Here is a 15,381-nt window from a genome sequence, read left to right as displayed (position 1 = left end):
TATATATATATATATATATATATATATATATATATATATATACACACATAAAAAATGCAAAGGCCATACCATAATTCTGAATTTCAATTAATTGTATAGCCCTACTCTGGAGAAAAGCCTGCATTTATGAATTTTTATGGATGTATATTGGGTTTCCATAAGCAAAGCATTAATTTATTTTAAATGCAGAGGCTTACTAAAGTGCAATATTTCAAGCTCTACTCCATTTTTTTTTTTTTTTTTATCAAGTGGCTCTGCTCTCCAAGGATCCTCATTTACAGCTTTAATGGACAACAATCATGTGCATAAAGGCTGTAGACAGTCTCACCTTCTGGATGCCGAGACAGAGGTAAAGGAGGCTGTCTGGAGTATAGCGCTCCCCATGGGGCCGACGCACCTCTTTGACAAAGTGAGATAAAGACTGATTCAGCTCGGCTGGGCTCAGGGACAGGAGACTAACTGTTCAACAGACAGACACACACACATACACAAAAAAACACCTTAAACAACATCAGTACAGCATACAGAGACATTAAAGATTATCTTGAGGATTTTTAAAATGCTTGTTCACACAAACATGATATAAAGGACCCCCTTGAAAAAAAGATGATGCATCTCAAGGGGTTTATCCCAAATAATAAAACTTGTTGCAATATAAAGCCTGTTTTTACCAAAGTCTGATTCTATGTTCAATTCAGAAGAATGGAAAAAAAATGCCCTCATAACTCAGTGATCAACACAACTGTTTCAGAATGTGAACAGCAGTGAAGTTATAATCATTGAGCACATTCAAACCAAACAAAAGTCTCTCAACAAACCATCCAAGCTTGAAAATGTCCCTGGGTCCATCTGGCATTACAATTAACAAATCAAACTGAATTAACTAATTTAAGTTAATAAAAAGATCATTAATACCTTGTTTCCTCTCCTTTCCTTTGGACGGGCTGGACGGTGAGGCTTCAGATGTGGCCCATTTCCTCCATGCATTTAAGCCATATCTGGTGTTCAAGGAGAAAGAGCTGTCTGCTGTGGAGGACTCTTCCGTTGGTGACGAGGATAATGAGGATGAAGACTCTTCCTCTACTGCCCGCCTCTTCTGGCCCTGCAGCAACAGTAGGTCAGAAACATCAGCATACACACAGTCATTGTTAACAATCACCCTCTGTGATGCCACAAGCCTCATATAGAACCTCAACAATCACGACACATCAGCATGTGAACAGCAAATGGATTTCTAATCACAGGACAGCACTGGATGCAGTGATATAGGGGTAGATGACGTGTTCATTACCCTCCTCCTGGTTCTGGGCCGAGGCGTCTTCTCTTTCTCCTCCGACAGGATTGGAGGCAATGAGAAGAGTGTGTCTGTATCCAGACACTCAACCAGGATGGGCTCTGATGCTGAAACAGACCAGAGCAACACTTCTTTACTATGTATAATTATGATGTTTGGAAACAGTGATTATATATTCAGAGTGTTTAACAGAGAAATACACTTTTACTATTTAATGTAGGCTTTGTCAAGATTGCAAAAGGCAAATTATTATAAAAAGGTCATTAATCTTTCGCAATAACATGCGAGTTCCTTTAGCGCTATTGTACCAAGGGGCATGTCCTTCTCCAGGTCCAAATCTGGTTCATACTTGTCTTCTTCCTCCTCTTCTGAGCTGCCACTGCCATTTTCATGTTTTACACTTTCCATCTTCACTTCTCTACTGCTCTTTTCACATTTGATGTCTAGAAAAAAAGAAGAGGTTTTTGGATTTACAAACGTTGTATCATTTCATAAATGTTGCAGTATAAATGGAGGGCAATGACAGGCTTATGAGGGTAGAAGTGTAAAATTGACACTAGAGTGTCACAAAGCTGAGAAATGAGAACCAACAACAGCAGCTAATTGCAGAGGTGAAGGCAGTGATGTTACAAACACAAGTAGAGTCCTGCTTCAGTCTGTCAAAGGTAGACAGCTCCTAACATGTTCGTACTTGAGCATTTGGGTTTCTCATCTTCTTGTGCAATCACTTCAGCCATCGCTATTAGATCAGCTTCCAGAGGGTCAGAGGGGACTTTGGCTTTGAGCTCACTGATGGTCTTCACAATCTGCTCAGCGTTCTGCAGCGTGGTTGGTAGAAACACTGGTACAGGCACCTGAAAGTACCAAAACACAGAGGCAATGAGGTAAGGCATGTTGCCATTATGTATTTTCAGAACATTCTCATGTTTGAGTAACATAAAAAGGGATAATAAAACATATCAATAAAAAAAAAAAAAAGAGACAAAATTCAGCATAAATTATTATGCTGATAATGTATAGTTTTATACATTATCAATTTAAACAAACAAAAAACATGAATTAATAAAATAATATTGTATGCACAATATGAACCATTTTCACGAATCGACTTGACTACGAATTTTACTGTATTTTCAACTGGAAGAGAAACCTGACTGACATAACCTTACTGAAACTACATGTACATGTATCTAAAAATATTGCAATTACAAACAATGTGATACTTTGATTCTGTGAGGGAGCTCTTACCGGTACAGGTATTGCAATAGGAGTGGGCATGGCCTGAGCATAGAGGTTCATGGGAACTGGGATGTAAACGGGAACAGGGATTGGAACAGGAACATACTCCTTTCCTGAGCCCTCCACAACTGCCTCATCTGAGGAGAAGCAAAGACAGAAGCACATAAACCTCCATCTTTTCCAGAAAATGTTTGTGCAGTTTTACTGTCACAGAGCAGAAGGTGCTCACCTGTCTGCAGTAGCTTGCTCTGCATGTGGGGTTTGCAGTAGGTTGCCTTGGTCATAGTGAGGGGCTTACAGAGCACAGCTTTATTTTTCACATCCTTCAGGATCCCTCCCCCAGCATACGATACAGGCCCCTGAGTAAACGACTGCAACAGTCACAATAAGAACGGACTAAAGTCAATCTAAACGACTACGCAACATGCCAATTTGTAGCTTCTTGTGTTTAAAAAGGATTCAGTCAAAACTGACAGCACCCTCACCATCTTAGATTCTTGGGTTGCTCCTCCAAACCCTGTAAATGGACCAACGGATTTCACTTTAAACATGACAGCATGATTCAGACGTGCACATTTGCAGGGGGTTTTAAATTGTACCTAAAGCTGTGTTTTCTGGGCCTTTCTGCGTGGCCATGTTGGGCTCGTTCTGTTGGCAGTAGAAGCGCAAAAGACACTGCTGGTCACAGAAACGCTTCATCTCTTCACGCCACTGCACAGACTCCGTCAGGTTCCCCTGTACCTTACAGCAGTCGCAGCGCGCCGCCTAGTGGACATGGCACAGAAATGCAGGGATTTCAAAGTACTGCAGCACAGATGATTAGAACCAGTAATATAAGAAATAGTTCAAAATATGCAGGCTCTCTGATAAGAAATAAGTTAATCCCTCATAATAGACATACATTTAATGGGTATATTTTAATCTAGAGGCGGCCATTTTTGTCAGTTTAACATAATATGTCAGTCCCTTGCAGTCTGTGAAGAAGCAGCACCACTACCAGGGCTTGATCACATGATCCCAAAGTTATGAATGATCAAATTAGACAATAAGATCAGTGTACCTTGTAGTACCAGTCGTGAAACTTTTTAGCACACGTCTCACTGCAGAAGTCCCTGCTGACTCCGTCTATTTGTTTGGAGAGAGATTTCTTACACATCTGGGTGCAGTGGTTGCAAGTGACACACTTCAGGCCCAGATGCCTGGCGAAATCCTGCTTGAACAGTAACTTACATCCTGCAGAGCGAACAAAAACACTGCCTGAAATATCACTCCTGTCATGATGGATAAATTTAGTAAAGTTTAATATATCAAATATGTCAAATTCACTAAAACATTGTCCTCAGACCCTAAAGATAAAATCACAACATGTCATGATGTGAACAGCAGTAGATTTAATCACAGGACAAGGTACTGTTAAACTCAGACAGAAATTCAGAACAGAATAATGACCTTCACTACAAAAGGGCTTCTTAACACCCGAAAACTTCACAGTCTCATGCAGAGTCTTCTCTTCCTGACAGTATTCACAGAACGTCACTATGCAGTGGAGCTTCTTGTAGTCCCCACAACAGGTCTTACTGCAGAACTGATACACCTTATCCTGCAGGGATCAGATATAAAATCACACTTTAATCTTTGGCTACTCAAATCCTTAAAATAATAGTTCGTCCAAAAATTTTAATTACACCATAATATGCTTGCCCTCAATCAACATTAGCTTGGACTACTTTAATAGTGCTTAGATGTGTCCTTTGTATCCAGATCTTTCAAGTCTCAAGATCCCATGCTGTTATATGATCTGTAATTTGATTTTGAATTAATTTTGAGGGAAATACTCCTTTGAAGGTTTACATCTTAAAAAAAAAAAAAAGGCTAGTTGAAATGCATGTGCGAGATCTCACCTCCCACTCCAGAATCTCTGGCTTCAGGTTGAAGGAACCACGACAGTAGTTACATTTCAGCTGGATGTTCTCAGAAGCTGAAGCAGGAAATTGCCCATTGGCTGATGTTTGGATGGTGGCATTCTGCAATAGACATTTGGATAATAAAGCCACCAGCAGAACATTACCATTTCGTACTTAGACATTCCTAAGATTTAATGACGCATTTACTAGCTTGTGTTCTTCTACTCAAGGTTCTACAGAAATTTCAGATATAACAAGCTTTAAAGGCAACTGAAGTACCTGGAACTTGGTGACACATTGTGAACTGCAGAAGCTCAAAACCTTCCCTTCAGGTAGAGTTGCCTGGTACTGAGGTAATGCATTTCTCTTACAGAAGTGGCATGAGGGCTCAGAATCTACAAATACAAACAAGATCAAACATGAGCTGACATTTATAACAGATACACAGTTCTCCTGACCTCAAATCTCTGACTCAAGAGTTTGTAATAGGTACACATCTTAAAGCAGGACTCAAATTGCCTGCCTGTGAAAGGAGCTAATATCGACAATGTGTACATTATATGTACGGCAGAACAAATAAGGACAACATTTTGCATATTCAACATGTTATGAAATCACATCAAACGTAGGCATTAAGAGAACACAAAAGTAGGCCGTATGGCACCCATGGAGTGAGAGTGACAGCATCAGCTCTGGGTTGTGATTATCTACTCACTCTGTGCAGCAGCTGCGAATTTGCTCTTGGTCATACAGGCTGTGGTGCAGTAAGACTCCATGGCTCCATTTGACCCAATACACTGAGTGGCATCAAATGATCTGCACATCACCTTACAGCCACTACACTGCACTAGCTTCCCATGAGTCTGTGGTAAAAAAATATAAAAATAATTGAGAGTAATCACTAAAAACATCATCAAAACTAGAGCTGTACGATTAATCAAAATAAAATCTAAATGGTGAAATGGCTTAGTGTAATTCTCAAATCACAAAGCCTGGGATTTAATTAAATAGATGCTGCGTTTCCCAGAGTGAATCGCTCCACTGTGTTCATTTACATGTGTGCCGCTCATGAGCCGGTGTCTCAGAGCGGCTCCACACAAACGCATCTCTGAGTTTAGCTCGCTTACAACGTGCATTTGAGTACAAAGTTGAAAAAATTTGGATAGCTATAAATATTAACATTACAGTTGTACTGTGAAAAAAAAAAAAAACTAATTATATTATTAAAATTTTATTTTGTATTGAAATATATTAATATAGTAATACTTCTAATTGTTTATTTTGTAACATTATTAAACTTTTTTTTGGGGGGGGGGGGGGGGTTATTGTAGTAATTGGATTTTTACTACTAAAGTGTGCTAACAGACATCACTGTGGGATGTGAACTAAACAAACAAACACTGACCTGTTTATAGTCCCTGATGCAATTTTGACAGCAAAAGCGTTTCTGCTGACCATCGATGAGTAAAAAGTGGTTCGCTGTTGCACGACTAGGCAGGTAGTTCCCACAGTGTTCACAGCAGTTCATGATGAGCCCGTTAGCCATACGGTAACGATTAAAGCATGTGTCACTGCAGATCTTGTGGGTCACGTTCTTAAAGCTCACCTCATGTCGAATCTGGAGAAGATACAAAAAGATGTACATAAAAAAAATACATTGTAATCAATGCACATTCAAAAGTAATAGATTAGTATAACGTTATAAAATCAACACATTGGCTACTAAATTGGTGTAATGGTTGCTGCTGTTCCCAAGGGGATTAGCATGGATACACCACAAATACAGTCAAGGATGGCAGTAACCTGCTCGAAAATGATATTCTACAATGGACAACAATGAAAGGTGGGTGAAAATGACAGTACTTGGGTTTTTCATCCAGGTGCTATGAACTCGTATTACAGATGCACTGAATGTGTGCACTGATTCGGAGCATCCTTCCTCAATGGAAGCACATCCAAACGCAAGAGTCCAGTGCTCTACTGTGAGCAAAATTTAGGGGAACAAGCTCTAATGCAATCAAAACAAATGTATCTACATAATACCATCAGGATAAAGCAGATTACATCATTTGCAAAGTATACAACCTAGCTGACTTTAATGGGAATAATCCAGCTCTATCATGTCACACTAGTCACAATTATTTAATATTTACATAAAAAATATTTAAGTGAGCCTTCACCATAAAATTCATTAATTCACCATTATCACCCAGTTCACAATGACTGCCTTTCAACCATCATCGGTGCAGCTCTTATTAGTTAGCCCTACTGGGCGAACACCATGTAACAAAATTCATTATTAAAGGGGTCATATGACGTTGCTAAAAAGAACATTATGTTATGTATTTGGTGTAATGCAATGCGTTTATGTGGTTTAAGGTTAAAAAAACCCCCACTATTTTCCACAATGTACATTATGGTTGCTCCTCTATGCCCCGCCTTTCTGAAACGCGTCGATTTTTACAAAGCTCATCCTTCTGAAAAGCGAGGTGTCCAGCTATCCAGTGCGTTGTGATTAGCTGAATACCTCAAGCGTGTGACGGAAATGTTACGCCCCATTAACTGTGATGCCGTGTCCCGGCGCGGCGAGACAAAACCAATAAAACCCATTACAAACGAGGCATTTGTTGCATCCAGTGGGGACATAATTACGGATTATAATTAGGGATGCGCCCATCCGATATTCATATCGGGTATCGGCTCCGATACTGCCATTTTTCTTGGATCGGGTATCGTCAGAGAGAGCCGATCCAAATCCGATTTTTTTTTTTTTCTCATTCGATTGTGTGAATTATTCTGTGTTACTTCTGAAGCCATACGATAGCTTAATGTGAGCTACATATGAATATTTAAGTCCTTACATTAAAGTTCACACAAACTCTTTTCTCCGCTGTGGCTGGCAGTCATTCGTTCAGCCTTTAAACCCTGGTCGCGTTCGGTTACAGCAGTCAGTTCGGTAAAGCTCTCTCCAAGATCATTCTGTGTTCCCATTATACTTGATTTGTAAATACATGTCTATGATTTTGCAAAAAGGACTTTATCTTCTTGCCGGAGTTTAATTTTGTTTTGTTACTTGCTACCGGGTGTCTGTGAGAACAAAACACGGGCGTAGAAAAGACTATAAATTGTTTTTAACTTGCACAGTAACTGAGATTTAAAACTGTTAAAAGAAAGGTTCAATAACTGTTGCACAGATGTAATACACTATGCATTAATTTATCTTCCCTTTGTGCTTTGTAGTTTTTAACACGAAGCGCTTACAATGCGCTTCGTGCTCATAGACTGTCAACCCTCTACATTGCGAGTAAATCACTCGCATATGCGACTAAATCTTCACTCTGGGCGACTAAATGATGTCTAATATATTTTCAGATTTTAATCGCCAGTGTGTGAGTTGGAGGCTGAGTATATGATTAGCACAGATATATTTTCACTCACAGTCACAGAACACTCTGACTGAGCGCTTCAGAGTTTCACTCTCCGTCAAGCGATCTGTGCTATTTTCCAGTTCATTTGAACGGATGCGCAGCGCACCTGTGTTTGAGTATTTGGCGTAACGTAATCTCTAGTGTGAAGGCGCACGACTCGCTGACGCTTTCTCTCACACACGCATTCTCTCACATTCCTTTGGAATTCTTCAGCTTTTAAGATCTAGTAGATTGTGAAAGAATGATTATCAGTTCCACACACAGAGATATATAAATTCTACATTTATTTAAATGAGGGAAAAAAAACTTCACTGGTATTCGGTATCTGTATCGGCCAATACCGAACCCTAGGTATTGGAATCGGTATCGGAGGCGAAAAAGGCGGATCGGAGCATCCCTAATTATAATTACTTGTACGGTGTTTTTATGCGTTGCATATCGCGCCGCGTAAACATAAAACCATGTCTGCATTTGTGATCGGAGAAACGACAAACAACAAGCGCTACTCACAATAACACGTGGGGGCGTGTTAGAACGAGCCGTTTTAGGTAGGTGTGGCTGACTCTTAACTTTTATAAAGAATATCTCTTTGGATTTGAGACTTTAGTCTTTGCAACTTTACAGATCTTCTTTATGCACCAAGAGCTTGTAACACTCCAAAGAGAAATTAAAAATTGAAATCGCATCATATGACCCCTTTAATGATCAAAGCTTTCTAAGTAGGATTGGTAAATTAGTGTACAGGCATATTACTATTATAAAAAAAAATAAGGAGTGCACAAACACTCGGTTGTTCATTGGAGATGTGGGCATTGTAGATTGTACATAGGGATGCACGATATATCGGCCACCATATCGGTATCGGCCGATAAATGCTCATTTTTTCTGTTATCGGTATCGGCCAAAATTTTCATATCGGTGCATCCCTAATTGTACATTGTAAAAGCGGGGTTTAAGTGGCTTAAATGATCTGTCATTTTCAAACGGAGGTCCAGTCATGACATTTACATTAAACCTTACAGGGTCAAAACATTTATATATATATAAAAAAAAGAAACATTCACAGATTAATTGTTTACAATAATCTGTATCATGAAAATAGACATTAGAAAATTAGAATTAGAAAATAGACATCTGTAACATTAGAAAATAGACAAATGTTCATTTACTGCCAACTTCAACAACCAACTTTATATCTGGCCTCTGAATAATTTTTGGTTTGACTGTATATCCTTCTGTTATTTTCACACTTAATTATGCCCATTAAAATGTATTTTACAAGTTTTTGTTACTTTCACTGTTAATTTTTTTCTCTCTCTATGGTAGCCTACATCATCTTTAATTTAATAGCATTAGAGCTGCTCCATTGCAGCGGCTTAGTACTGTAAGAATGCAGGGAACCACTCGCTATAAATACTCGCCTGTGATATTTTCATAAATAGAAGTCTTGTTTTTTCATCTGAAACGTGCAGCAATTTATTTTCCAAAGCCACTATATAATGCAGAATCACTCATGAAGCAAGCAAAACCCGCGCAACGCGCACACGTATTTGTACTGTTGCAGAATGAGGGACAAGTACAGTACAGCCTAGCGCATTTCACACAGGCTGTTAGTTTCACTTTTGCCAGAAAGTAGTGTATGCTTAAGGGTAAAAATCAATTTTGTTTATAGTGAATGCCCCTATAAATTGTCTTATATTTACGATTTAGTTTTAATCCAAATGATGCATGCTAAGTGAGCGAACATCAATAAAGATCACACAACAGAAGTGCGCACTCTCTCTCCCTACCATTAAGTAACTTGTGCATTGTTTTACTTCTTTTTGACATATCCGACCGAACTACAAACTTTCCAGTGATGTTTGTGAGAAAGGGATATTCACTCGACAAGCTCATGCATTTGCGCCGCCGCGCGCTCAATCCACTCAGCGTGATTTGCTTACCAGCTGGAGCAAATCAGCTATACAGGCATTAATATTGAATGTTTTATATTCATTGCATACATATACTTCATAGAAATCTCTAATAACTGTCTGTCTGTGTTTCTTTGTCTGAATATGGCACTTATCACATGCTGTGTGGTATCGGCGTTTGGTATCGAGGCATTTTAACGATGTTGAAAACAGTTGCTGGACCATCAATTTACTGTAATTTCTTAAATATTACTGACCCCAACATTTGAATAGTAGAATGAATACATACATACACATTATATAGAGAGAGAGAGAGAGAGAGAGAGAGAGAGAGAGAGAGAGAGAGAGAGCGATGTTGTTCTTGTCAGTGCAATTGAAAGGGTCTAATGACATTTGTTATGAATCAAGCATCTTTACCCGTGTCTAAATGTTTGTCGGAGCATATTAAAAAAAAATGCAAGCACAGAGTCCCGGATTCCTGAATTGGCAATCTGCTGAACACCTTATCCTAACCAGGCTAAAGAATATTTCTTATAGAAGATATCTGTATGTCAAACAAATGTTTGACAAAATCAAAGAAAATAATTGGCAGACATAGTAATGTTTGCAGCTGGTTATTATGACTAGAGCCCGACCGATATATCGTTTTGCCGATATTATGTTTTTTGGCCACGAGGGTCGGTATCGTCATGTCACTGCTATGGGGTTGAAATAAGGATGCCCATATTTAAGGCATCAAAGAAGCGTCCCGTATGAAAGCTATAACACAGTTTGTCCCGTATTCGCAGGCATACGGCATATGACCACCAGACCATATGAATAGAAATTCTCAATTGATAATTATTTATGCGCAAAATATTGTTTTATTTGTGAACGTAGCCGTTTGATGAAGGCTTTAAGACCAAGCGGAATCCTCTGCCGGCTGCTCCTGTTTCACGGTGAGCAGGACTCGAGCTTACGTCCGCGATTTGATTTTGGCAACTCAGTTTGGGCGAATGCAATTTATTGATCATGAGCCCAAAATTTAGCAAGGCAGGAAAACATTTAATCTACCTGAGGGGAGACGTCTTTCACTATTGTTAGTTAAGGCTGTTAAATAGAGAAGAAAATATATTTAAAATATTTTACTTCTAGCGCATTCTTAAACTTGGACCTCATTTTATTGAAGTAGAAATCCAAGCACCAGAAGCAGCCCACAAGTTTTCTTTAATTGAAAAAAGATGCATTTTCATTCATTCATAGGCTATATGGTTGCAATAATAGCCATTTTAGTTTTCAAAATTTAAGTGCATAGACGTTTCACAAATGTTCAGTTGTTATGCTTTCAAATTTCTTGCCATTTGTATGTAATTTCACAGTATTTTCACCTCCTAAATTACTACACTACTTGTGCAGTCACAATTTTATAATGTTACAATTTACTCAGGCCGATTACTTTTTTTTTTTGTATGACATTAAAATTATTTTTAGAATATAGGTTAAGCAAATCAAATGTGATTATTTCTGATCATTTTTTAACTGCAGTCAGACATTATGGTACAGAAGGCCAACAAATATTTTGTTGGAGATATGTGAGGAAAAAATAATAGATTAAAAAAATTTATAGTAGAAAGCGCAAAGGCGGCGCTGAAAAGGCCAGTAAAATAATAATAAAAAAAAAACAACAAAAAAGCTGTAGAAAAATATTATGAATTACAAGCCTGTAGAGAACAGTGCACTATTGCAGACTTATATCCTACTGAAGTTTTAATTACATTATTGTAATAGCTATAGTCAGTCGTGAACTAAAGTGGGCCACCCTAAAGCATGAAACTCCAGGGCTGAAAATGACTCCAGCTCCGGCCCTGGTTGAATGGAATTGAATTGAATTAAAGTTGAATAAACTTCAACTTTACTGTTCAGTGCACTGATGTCAGACTCATTTTGGATAAAGTTTGTTAAACTGTTTAATGCCCTGACTCCATTTCGTATCTTTGTCACGTCATTATAAGTGTTTGATCACCACATTTGAGTGATCATTGCAAAAAATGTGTTTATGTATACATTCTGTTTATGTATATACTGTATTCTATATATAGTACCAGTCAAATGTTTGGACCCTCAAATGGGAAAGTGTCCAAACTTTTGATTGGTACTGTACTATAATATACAAAAAGAATATTGGCCGATATATCGACATCGGCCTTTTTTTTACTCCCCAATATCAGTATCAGCCCCGAAAAACCCATATCGGTCAGGCTCTAATTATGACTACGGGAGATTCAAACAAAATCAAAAGTATAGCAGAATGTAAATTGTCTGACCTCAGTGAGCGTTCCACAGACGGTGCACTTTGTTTTGAGCTGGCTCTTTTGAGGATTCTGTTTGTTTTCATAAGCTGCCAAGCAGCCAGTGCTACAGAACTCCTGAAATGATTCACTGGAGTCCACCTGGGCCACTATGGTGCCTCCTTTCATATTGGTAATGTCTCTGATTGGGAGAAAAATTAAACACAAAAGAGAGAATGTTTAAATGAAAAAAAAAAACATCAAACTAATGAGTTTGTACAAACACGAGTGGTTAAGTTGGCACTTTCAGACACGAGATTACGCTCTCTAACTCATTTTAAAAGTCGTACTTCTTGCACATGGTGCAGCTCTTCTTGGGAGCGGGCTTGTGGGAAAAGGCAGACAGGCAGGTTGTCGAACAGAACAGGTGGGACGAGCCCTTGCGCTGGTACGCAGTCTGGCCTTTCTTCAAAGGCTTCTTACAGTTGGCGCATGTGACTTTCATGGTGCGCTGCGGCTGCTGGGATCCTGAGGACGACTGGCAGGGTGGTTTGGGCAGAGGAGCTGCAGGAGACGGTGAGTCCACTCCAGGCTGCTTCTGGTTACGGGGAAAAGAGGCTGACTGGGAGATCCATGAATCTAAAGTAGCAAAAAAGCAAAAAATGCATCATGTTATGACAAGACCACCGCAAAACCTTCTGGTTTGTGAATCTTGGTAACAAAGAATACAACCATAAACTACTGTAAAATAAGCACCTGAATGGACTTTCTATTTTCTAAATGCATATTACAGATTTTATTGTGAACAATTCATCAGTGTACGTTTCATTTCTTTTTCTTTTTTTTCTGACCTGAATGTTTAATCAAAGTCATAACTGGACCTTCCTTTGAAAACGACAGACTTCTCTTTTGATCATGCAGGACTTCTCCAATCATTTAGCATTCTAAAAACCCACCCCTACAAGCTTGTGCTCATCTGCATCCCCTTTTAAATGCAACACCATCTCATAAACCAATCAACAACCGACGTATAGGACCAAGTACCTGTCTCATCTTTTTCCTTATTCAATAAACAGTTACACTCTAGATCAGGGATCCTCAAATCTGGCCCACGAGATCCACTTTCCTGCAGAGTTTAGCTCTAACCCTAATCAAACACACCTGACCATGCTAATCAATGTCTTCAGGATCCTTAGAAAATCACAGGTAGGTGAGTTTGATCAGGGTTGGAGCTAAACTCTGCAGCGTATTGGCCCTCCAGGACAAGATTTGAGGAACCCTGCTCTAGATGTACGTCACAAGACGAAAGAAAAGATCGGTCACTGCTTCTGTAACATTTGTGATTTTAAACAACAAAAACAACAGATGCAGAGCCAGAAGTCTGTCAGTGTACCATCTTTCCTACTGTTTCCTACTAAACTCATCATCTTTGCACTACATGCATTATGGATAATGGTGCACTGCTTTTGGAAACTGAAACCTCTAAATACAGATATGGTATTGTTCTGTCTGTACTATAGGGCCCTATGATTTCAGCGATGCGGAAAACGCAGATGGAATCACAGAATCCAGTAAAAATGGAATTTACTGTATAACGCCGAATGTCATGAATTTGCCAAATTTTGGAATGATACATGAAAAGTAGGTCAGTACACTTAAATTAAAACATGACATGGACTAGTGTCTGTGAATATTAAGCTGCAAAAATACAATTTTAATATGAATCCTGCATGTTCTGCGAGTCTCTGTGTGAATGAATGATGCAGACGCACGGTTTCGTTTACTACACTGAAGCATGCACGACGCTCGCGGTGATTTCAACATCTGCCTCCTCAATATACAAGTACATGTACTAGGGATGTGCAGGTCTAGTCGACTAAACGGTACAGCTCCTACTAGTCGACACTGAAAACAGTATATAATAGTAGATTACACGACAGAAAAAAAAACAAAAACAAAAACAGGATTTTATCATTCACATTACCATCATTTTAACATTGCATTTAAAACATTTTAAATAACAAGTTCAAATAAAACGTTTGAAAAATAATACATTATTTTAAAAAGTTTATCTGGGCGGAAACTAAATTTTTACCTCAGACCTCACATGCGTTTTCTTCGTGTCAGTTGCGGCGAGAACAAAAATGACCATGCGAAAGACGAGAAGGTGTGGGATTATTTTGAATTAGAAGGAAACGGAAAAGTTGTGTGTAAACAGTGTAATGTCAAATTGTCTTAAATTAACTCTACTGGAGTGATGCGTAATCATATTCAATAAAAGCACGTAGGCGTTAGCTTAGAGGCTGGCCAAAGCCAGCAAATGTCAATCACGTCATTCACTACAACCCGTCGGTGCTGCGATCCCATCCGCGTCATCTATTCCTCTAACGAACACCCACTTCGGTGGTGGTGCGGGATATCCAGGCACTTTCTGAAACGCTATCGGCTTGCTTTTTGTTATCACTGCGTGCCTGCGACTTCAGTTCCTGCCGAGCGTGTATTTTCAAGTGCAGGAATTTTATTGTTAATCGCCTCAGGTCCCATCTTTCACCAGACCACGTTGATAATTTCACTGAACAAATAACGCATGGTCTCAGAGTAAGTAAAATGGGTATTGTTTTGTTTTCACAGCCCTCTATGAACACCTTGGCAATTGAATCGCCATTGGCTAGTAAATTTTTTAGCTTACTCACCAGAATGACAGACAAACACACACACACACACATAAGACGACCCTGATTACAAAACAACCCCCCCTTTTCCAGATGTACCTTTTGGAAAAAGCCTTTTTAAAAACCAAATCTTGTTTTTTCTCAGTAAAACACATTTTGTCTTCAATTATTTTCATATTGCATATTTTTCCTATTTTCATTTTTGTTTTGAAAGTATGGTAAAAACTGGTAAAATGTACCAAGGTAAAAACTGGAAAATGTACCAACAATCACATTTAAAAAAATATACACTTTTTGAAAAACCAAAAAAAAAAAAAAACGGGTAGCCCATCTGAATTAGGACATTTAGGCTATCCATCTAATAGTAGCCTACCAAAATCTTATTAACAGTAGAAGTAGAGTTGGTCCCATCAGGCTAACGTGACAGTCACGACTCATGCAGCTGTAAGGTTTTCTTTTTCTTTTGTTTTTACTCGCGATCTTTACGACACGCATTACATTACGTATTTCATGGCACACTCGTTTTATGCGTATTTGGCGCCACCTATTGTTGTGGGTGTATTATTGACATGTCAAAGTCTAGACCCTGAATATAAGACAACCAAGTTTTTTCAGATGTATTTCCAAGAAAAATACATCGTCTTATATTCGGGACAATACGGTA

General features: G+C 38.8%; 1 protein-coding gene across 2 annotated transcripts in view; it reads right to left on the bottom strand.

The window, feature by feature from the left end:
- Nucleotides 1-15,381, bottom strand: part of LOC107569087 (zinc finger MYM-type protein 2-like) — a 26,099-nt gene that overhangs the window by 4,727 nt on the left and 5,991 nt on the right. Inside the window, exons 3-19 of one of the 2 annotated variants that reach the window (XM_016255092.1) lie at nucleotides 12,396-12,684; nucleotides 12,082-12,247; nucleotides 5,843-6,055; nucleotides 5,153-5,300; nucleotides 4,717-4,832; nucleotides 4,435-4,557; nucleotides 3,983-4,133; nucleotides 3,594-3,766; nucleotides 3,133-3,298; nucleotides 3,019-3,050; nucleotides 2,763-2,892; nucleotides 2,543-2,670; nucleotides 1,986-2,148; nucleotides 1,603-1,737; nucleotides 1,292-1,401; nucleotides 916-1,102; nucleotides 329-459 (exon numbers count right to left, since the gene is read on the bottom strand). In XM_016255092.1, the coding sequence (XP_016110578.1) occupies nucleotides 329-459; nucleotides 916-1,102; nucleotides 1,292-1,401; nucleotides 1,603-1,737; nucleotides 1,986-2,148; nucleotides 2,543-2,670; nucleotides 2,763-2,892; nucleotides 3,019-3,050; nucleotides 3,133-3,298; nucleotides 3,594-3,766; nucleotides 3,983-4,133; nucleotides 4,435-4,557; nucleotides 4,717-4,832; nucleotides 5,153-5,300; nucleotides 5,843-6,055; nucleotides 12,082-12,247; nucleotides 12,396-12,684 (2,561 nt within the window). Of the gene's footprint in view, nucleotides 1-328; nucleotides 460-915; nucleotides 1,103-1,291; nucleotides 1,402-1,602; nucleotides 1,738-1,985; nucleotides 2,149-2,542; nucleotides 2,671-2,762; nucleotides 2,905-3,018; nucleotides 3,051-3,132; nucleotides 3,299-3,593; nucleotides 3,767-3,982; nucleotides 4,134-4,434; nucleotides 4,558-4,716; nucleotides 4,833-5,152; nucleotides 5,301-5,842; nucleotides 6,056-12,081; nucleotides 12,248-12,395; nucleotides 12,685-15,381 lie in introns of both variants that reach the window. The other variant, XM_016255085.1, reaches the window with a different exon arrangement.

This window comes from Sinocyclocheilus grahami, unplaced genomic scaffold, assembly GCF_001515645.1.
Source record: "Sinocyclocheilus grahami isolate Dianchi unplaced genomic scaffold, SAMN03320097.WGS_v1.1 scaffold28.1, whole genome shotgun sequence".
In the NCBI taxonomy this organism is placed as follows: Eukaryota; Metazoa; Chordata; class Actinopteri; order Cypriniformes; family Cyprinidae; genus Sinocyclocheilus; species Sinocyclocheilus grahami.
This window is presented reverse-complemented; position numbering and strand designations above follow the sequence as displayed.